The sequence below is a fragment of the Vanacampus margaritifer genome, chromosome 3 (assembly GCF_051991255.1).
Source record: "Vanacampus margaritifer isolate UIUO_Vmar chromosome 3, RoL_Vmar_1.0, whole genome shotgun sequence".
Lineage (NCBI taxonomy): Eukaryota > Metazoa > Chordata > Actinopteri > Syngnathiformes > Syngnathidae > Vanacampus > Vanacampus margaritifer.
The window spans coordinates 23,235,264-23,243,377 of record NC_135434.1 but is presented as its reverse complement, the minus strand read 5'-3'; the positions used below and the strand labels follow the sequence as shown (position 1 = coordinate 23,243,377).

General features: G+C 37.7%; 1 protein-coding gene across 2 annotated transcripts; it reads right to left on the bottom strand.

Moving 5' to 3' along the window:
- Position 1: 1 nt before the first annotated feature.
- On the bottom strand, positions 2-7,813 carry rad9b (RAD9 checkpoint clamp component B). 2 transcript variants are annotated; one of them, XM_077560365.1, is made up of 11 exons: positions 7,510-7,813; positions 7,140-7,210; positions 6,927-7,058; positions 6,720-6,834; positions 6,517-6,616; positions 5,483-5,589; positions 5,237-5,346; positions 3,271-3,335; positions 3,047-3,163; positions 1,241-1,403; positions 2-197 (listed from the first exon to the last, which is right to left on the bottom strand). In XM_077560365.1, the coding sequence occupies exons 1-11, from the start codon at positions 7,616-7,618 to the stop codon at positions 72-74; spliced, it is 1,215 nt and encodes a 404-aa protein (XP_077416491.1). In that variant the 5' UTR covers positions 7,619-7,813; the 3' UTR covers positions 2-71. The 2 variants fall into 2 exon arrangements, with proteins under 2 accessions (XP_077416491.1, XP_077416492.1); XM_077560366.1 differs by having other exon boundaries at positions 2-176.
- Between the last annotated feature and the right edge of the window lie 301 nt (positions 7,814-8,114).

Sequence of the window (8,114 nt, the reverse complement as noted above, 5' to 3'; positions counted from 1 at the left end):
ATAATCAGCACTGTAAACAACATGCATAAATAACAAAGATAAATTCACTTGGATAAATGTCTTAACACTTTTCAGTACTGGGGGCATCTTCCAGAGTCCTCGTCGTCCTCGTCGTCAGTGTCATAAGCCAAAACTGTGGCAGCATGACTCGCGTCATCCTGCTCTGATGACACAGCCTGGAACAGGAGGGAGCAGACCTTTGGAAATAAAAGTGCGTCTTATGCAACAAATGCAATATCCACAGTATATAGCTATGAAAAAAAAAACGATTGATTCGATTTTCCCATTACTGTGAAGAGGATGTTGTGTGGAAGCGCTTACATCACCTTCCTTTTTGGTGACTAACCCAACAAGATGTCAAAAACACTTGTCAAGATGGACAGCAAAAGCATACATTATGGAATTCCCCAGCTAATATTATTCATCTCACATCATTTTTAGTGGGTGATGAAATTTGCTGCACATTTCTGCACATTCTTTTTGGAACATTCACAGTAAATTATGTAGAGTACATTTCACTCTAAAAAGAGTCTATTTGGTCCCACTCTAAACAGAGTTAAATTTACACTTGGAAGAGTCAAAATATTTTGTCTGAAAATTTTTTTTGTCTCCTTTTGGATATCAACAAACAGTAGATGTGGCATAGCTCAGGTGGTAGAGTGGCCGTCTCCCAAGCTGAAGGTTGTGAGTTCCTTCCTCGAAATTTTCTTCTAAAAATTTACTTCAAATGTAAATTTTACAAAGACAGATTTATGTACATTTTACCAGTTCATTAAAAAATAAAGTTACTCAAGCATTGAGGAACGAACTCATGACCATCAGCTTGGGAAATGGCCACTCTACCACCTGAGCCATGTCACTCTTGCTGTTTGCCACTGTACTGCATTGCTGGTGTGTCTAAAATAATACAAAAAAATTGGTCTCTTGGAGGTACAAGGACACCATCAATATATTAACACACAGCAGGAGCGGCATAGCTCAGGTGATAGAGTGGCTGTGGTTAGTTCCTCAACCCTTTTTATTTTTTAAATAATGGTAAAATGTACTTAGAATTTCTGAGTGAAAAAACTTTTCAATGAAATACTTGTTTTTTGTTTTTTACAGTGTAGGTTTTTGTTTTGGGCCAATCCTCTCGTACACTGTAAAAAACTACTTTGAGTAAAATATTTTAAATTTGACTCTGTTTAGAGTGGGATCAAATAGACTCTTTTTGGAGTATAATGTGCTCTGCAAAAAGTACCGTGGAGGAGGCGGCACTTGCAGTCACACGCAAAAGAAGGCTGCGCTTGTGAAGCTCCTGTAGAGGGGTTGACGGGCAGGTGGGGCTGCCCTGGCTGGATGCGACCACTTCCGTACCACCATCACCACCGGGAGGTTGATCTCTGGCTGCGGCATCTGAACACCTGTCAACTCAAACGGGTTTCTTCTTAAACAACAACAGAATGCTGAGTGCAGGATGTTTGGTTTTTGTCTAATATTCATCTTTTGATCCGAAACGTAAACAAAAGACGTGGCCTTGCTATTCCAATACTTTTGGAAGAGAATCCAGCCTAAAGTGGCGGGGGATTACATGCAGTGAACCTTGCACCCAAGCAGCTCCCTCAATGTGGCCTACTTGTCTCCGTCACAGACGCAAGGCTGGCTGTAACACTATACCCACTTAAGAATCTAAAAGCAGCCAATGAGAGCCAAGTGCCAGCAGAGAGGCTCAGGTCCAACAGTCAGTTAAACCTGCTAATACGCAAGCACAGCAGAGCTGGACTACGGGCGCGTAATCGCTCCGGGGTTCATGGTGGCATCTTGGTGGCGTGATGCTGTAAGCGGTGGCGTGGGTGCCCGGCGGCCATTCATAGTATACATGGTAGGTCATTTTAAACTTGCACATCTGCATCTTCAATAAACAATCACCAGGAATTAATTGCGTTTCATTCAAGTGACTTGTTTTGTTTTAGTTTGTTTAACTTGCAGCAAGAATCCTTATAAGTGAGTCAGAAAACAGGAAAATAAAATTACTAATCGCACGGTCATTAAAAAAAAAAGGCACGGTCGTTTAAAAAAAAAAAGTAAATAAAAGCTTGACTATAAATGGCCGTTTTAACTATACATCGTTTTTTTTTGTTTTTTTTTAAATAAACACATTATTATTATTATTATGCAATTGGCGGGCAACCAGTTCGGGGTGTACCCCGCCTACTGCCCGAAGCCAGCTGGGATAGGCTCCAGCAACCCCCGTGACCCTTGTGAGGACAAGCGGTTAGGAAAATGGATGGATGGATGGACCTTATTATGCATGGTCATTTAAAAAAAAACGCCTTACTACATTTTCATTTTTTTTGTTTTAAAAACATTTTACTATACATGCTTGTTTGAAAATAATAACGCCTTACTATACATGGTCTTTTTTTTCTTTTTTTTTACATTTTACTATACATGCTTGTTTAAAAATGATAACACCTTACATATACATAGTATTTATTTATTTTTCTTAAATGCCCCACTACACATCGTCGTAAAAAAATTTTTTTTACCATGTATATGTAAGGTGTTATTATAAACGCCTTACTATATATACATGGTCGTTTAAAAAATAAAAGTTGCCTTACTATACATTAATTATTATTATTAATTAATGACATAGTTATTTTTTGGTTTATTTTAAAATGCCTTACTATTTACATTGTCGTTTTTCTTTTTTAAACCTCCTTAATATACATGGTCGTTTAAAAAAAAAAACGTCTTACATGGTCATTTTTTGTTTTTAATAAAAGCTTTACTACTATTCATAATCATTTACAACAGCTAACAAATAATCAGCCTTACTATACATGATTGTTTTTGTTTTTTAAGAACCCCCCAAAATAAAAATGAAAAGCCACCTGACTGAATTTGAGACGGTCAATTGTCATTGCTGCACTGCTAATATGAAGGATATACGGTTTGTGTCAAATCTGTTGGCCCTCTGGGAATCCCCTGCTGGCCAAGGGGCCCCAAACAATTGTCTGCCTTGCCCAATGGCAAACTACACCTCTGGCTGTAAGCGTCATACCGAGGTGGCGTTGGGTCCGGGGTATTTGTTGGTTGGGTTAGGCCTCCGCTGTCAGCCAGAGTAGACAGCACCACCGTGGCTTCCAGGGCCGAGTCCTCCACAGAAAAGCACACGGGCCTAGAAACAAACACGCAGCAGTGGCGCTGCTCACAATCACTCCCTCACAATTTTTTTTTTTTACTTCAGTTGTCTGTCAAAGGAAAATGTCACATAATCACACTCACATTCCTGCAGCACCAAACTGGACTGAAACTGGTAGGCAGTGCATTTCCGCAAAGGACAGCAAACCCTTCAAAAGACGGAGATACGTGTCATTTACAAGCACATGGTTACATCATGTGATGTAAAGGGAAAAAAAGAGAGAACGACAGACAAAGAGCAGGCTGGCAGCGGCAGTGTTCCAAGACGAGTTGTGGGCGCTAATGCAGGTCAAGGCCGTCTAATTGGACTAACGGCGGGGCCGTTTATCCAAATTTCCATGAGACCAATCAAGCACTTTTGTCATTTCAAAGCCAAGTTCAATTGTGCTATTTGGATTCTTTACAAAATTAATAGAGGGGGAAAAAAATATTATTTTGTTTTCCTATGTAATGGTAGTAAAGCTTAGTGGTTGGCACTTCAAAGTTGCCTCAAAGTTCTGTTTTGTTAACAAGAGTATGAAAACCTATATTTAGAACAGATATGAAATTTGTGATTAATCGTGAGTTAACTAGATAAGTCATGCGATTAATTACAATTTTTAAAAAAATAACTGCCTCTTGCCCCTAATTTTTAACAATATTTTTTTTTTTAAATGAATTTATGGCAGTGAATGAGTTAAAGGGATACTTTGACTTATTTAGCCATTTTCAGCAGTAAAAAAAATATTTTTTCTATAATTAATTGGATAAATGTACAATTAAAACACGTTTTGCCACTTGATGTCGACTGAAAATCAGGCAACGACCAATCACAGCTCAGCTGTTTTCTGAAGCTGAGCTGTGAGTGGTTGATATCTGAGACCCGAGCAACACTGATGTCATTTCCACTTGGCAGCAAGTGGCAAAATGGCCGCCTTCTGATATTATTGCTCATATTCCATAAATGTAATATTAATCACAATGTCATGTTTAGACTAGTGAGGTCACATATAACATATTATTGTCAAGAAATGTTAAAGGTTGACTTCCCCTTTAACTAATTTACTGCCAATGACAGCTACAAACATAAAAATTTAACTATTTCTATTAGTTTAACATTTTTTTCCACTTTTGTTGACAAGAATATGAAAATCTATAATTTTTTTATCGTACATTTAGAACAGGTATGAAATTTGTGATTAATCGCGAGTTAACTAGTGAAGTCATGAGATTAATTACGATTTGACACCCAAAATTTTTAATAATATTTTCTGTCCTTTTTTTTTTTTCAATACATTCACTGCCGTTGACGGCTATAAACGTCAAAAATGTATTTTAACTATTTCTATTAGTTTAAATTTTGTTTCCCACTTTTGTTAACAAGATTATGAAAACCTAGAATTGTTTTATTGTACATTTAGAACAGATATAAAATTTGAGATTAATCGTGAGTTAACTAGTGAAGTCATGCAATTTATTACGATTTTAAAAAAATAACCGCCTCTTGCCCCTAATTTTTAACAATCTTTTTTTAAAATGAATTTATGGCAGTGAATGAGTTAAAGGGATACTTTGACTTATTTAGCCATTTTCAGCAGTAAATTTTTTTTTGTTTCTAGAATTAATTTGATAAATGTACAATTAAAACATGTTTTGCTACTTGCTGTCAACTGAAGATGACATGACACGAGGTCAGGAAACAAGTAACAACCAATCAAGTTCAATGCCTTTGCATTTATTCTCACGCATGAAACATTTTGTTTTTAAACATTTACTTAGGTGCAATTTGGTCATGATAGTGGATTAGTATTTTTTACAGTGGTGCACTAATTGTGGGACTCAATGCTCTACAATGTATGTGCCCTCACCCAAAATCAGCTGAGATGAGCTGCAGGCACATCAACTCTAATGAGGTCAAGCAGAATAGAAAATGGATGAACACGTGTCACACACAGTGTCCAGATTTACAGAAGCCGACCTGAAATGCGACTAGCCAATCACACGCACATACCGCACCAACACCCAAACATTTGACTCTCATGTGACGGCCGTCCACAAATAGCAGCGTTACCCTCAGCTCCTTCAGACAGAAGGTTATGGCCGAGTCCCCTCCGCCGGACAGAAAATAGTCAAACTCGTCGGGGTGTAAGGACATCTCGGTGTACGTCATCTTCACGTGATCTGTGACACAAACACAGACGGCCGCGGCGATGCCTTTGTGTGAATATGATCGCTCGCATGAGGTCATCAGAAAGTGATCATTTTACAAAATGGCTTCCTCAACAAGCCGGAGATCGACCGGAATGCATTAGCTCACCATTTCTTCCATCGTGGTAATTCCTCAAAGTGACTCGCACAGGAGATATGGAGAGGGTGACTTCCTCCTGAGATCTTTGGAAATGCATCACCATATTCACAAGAAGCCTGCAGAGAAGAGCATAAGACATTTATTACAAATGCCCGCCGAAACAAGTTTAGGATAGTTTGTTGAATGCTGCAGATAACGCTATTACCACTTTGTTGTTATTTTTAGGCCAAAGAAATTATTTTCAGTTTGATCAGCACCAAACTCAAAAACACATCTTGGTCAAAATTGATGTTTTGTAACTGTGTGTCCAAACTCAAAATTGGCAATATTTATTATAAAGACCCCCACACGTCATAGTGGTGGGGGTGAAATCATAGTGTGTGTTAAATGCTGTGTGCTAAATTGCGTGTTCACTAATTTTAACACAGTGGTTATTAACCTGGATTTGATCGAACGCCGGGGATTCGCGGAGGTCAAGACACACACCTGACTCAAATGTTTCATGACGATACGACACGTTTGGCCATCATTGGCTGCAGGTGACCACGCTACATTGCTTGGCCTATCTGTGTTGCAGGGAATTTGGTGCGTTCAGTAGTCGATTGTGATGGTACGTCGTGTGATTTCTCTATTATTGTAATATTGTAATGAAGTGATCAAATTATTTACAGTACAGACTAAACATTAACTTTTTATTCCTGAAAATGGCTAAATGAGTCAAGCATCCCTTTAATTCATCTATTTTCATATACGCTTCCAGAACATGAACAATAAACTACTTAACCATTTACAAAATATTGACTGTGAATGAGACTTACCACCCTATGAGCCTAGATTAGCAATAGAGACTACAGTGTGTTCCACTTAAGTTAAAATTGGGTTACGTTGGTGAAAATAAGTGATTTTTATTTTTTAAGGTTGTAATTAAAGGGAAAACCTGTAGGCTACTGTATGGATCCAGCAATATGTATGTGTGTACAGTATGTACAGCTAGCTAGCTAGATAGCTAGATAGATAGCTAGATAGATAGATAGAGTGCTTGCCTGGCAGGACCCTTTAGCACATTGGGACAGAGATGTGAATCAAACACAGCCTGCAAAGCCGCACTCTCCTGGTAACACAGGTTGTGGGTTTTTGTGATGCCTGCGGGGGAAATAAGAGATGCTGTACTTTGTACTGTTGGAGAAAACGCTGCCACCCCGTGGTGAAAACTTGTACAAACTGCATCAAAGAGAGGATATCCTACCGTGCCTGCAGGCAAACTGTATCATGACTCTGTCATTGGGAATGCTGAATGATATATATAATCGCTCCACATTGCGCTCAATAGAAGTCAAACATCGGAAAAGTGGGAGCAAAGACTAAAAATCAAAAAGAACATAGCATTTTTATCAGTCTTGGTGGAAATACTGAATATGAAATTCGTTCTTAATCGACCCTTAATTGTTTTTACCTTCATGAGCAGCTTGCATTTAATGGACTCACTGGCCTGTCCTGATGCCAGGCTGTAGTTGTGGAAGAACATTGGTGAGAAGAAGAAGCAGGCATATGCAGACTGAGATGAATTAATTGATCTCAGAGCCAGCTGAAAACAAGAAAAAGAAAATTAATATTCATACTTGGAGAAAATGATCAGACAAGCTAGCTATTCTAGAACCTTACTCACCCCTTTGACCATGGGATCCAACCACAGCTCATCTCCAATTCGTGAAAGTGCATGAATGGCCTTTCCAAAAGCTGTAGTATACATAAACAGCTTAACAGTTTTATTTCATCACACTTTCTGTGTGTTTATTAAGTAGCTAGCTTTACGCCATATATTGGAATGAAAAGGCTAGTTTGTATGATTGGTGTCATGATAGCATGTAAAAACAAACAAAGTGTTAACTTGCTAACTTGAGGATAGCTATAGTTAGCAAGTTAGCATTTAAGTTAGCATGACAACAGAACTTAAAAGTGAGCGGGTACAACTCCAGTTAAACAAAATAAAATGCACATTTGGCAACTGTAGTCTAACAATTTTGATAAAATATTACCTTTTATAGAGTTCCCTTCAAGAGTACAGTCCATTTTCACAGAATGACTGCTTGCAGACTCACTCGGCAATTGAAAGTGCATGCTAATAATAACCCAGCGTAAAGGCATGCTAAATTTAATTTCGATGTTACAGGGTTTTAACTAATAATCTCTGTTATATTATCACTTTGAAAATATATTTAAACATAGATATATTGTGTAATTATATTTAAAAAAAAAAAAACGTAATTTGGCTATTTTGAACGCAGTTGTGAAATACACTTCAGCATTTATTAGCATTAGCAAAATCCGAAAATATTTTAGCCCCAGGATATTGAAGTTAGTAAAACAAACCACATTCAACACCTTTTCAAATGATCTCAGTCCAGAATCCTGCAGATACTTGGTTTTCAAAGTTAAGATTCAATTTATAGACTCAAAATGAAATGAGAATTATATTTTTTTCTAGAACTTTGGGAGGAGTTACTGCATCAAGTTGATCTGAATTTTGTAATTAAGCATCAACAAAAAACAACAAATAGCAACGTGCAGAATTTTTTTTTATAGAAAATGTCAGTTTATGAAAATATTGCTGGCATTGGGCCAAAACCTCCTTTCTGAATTC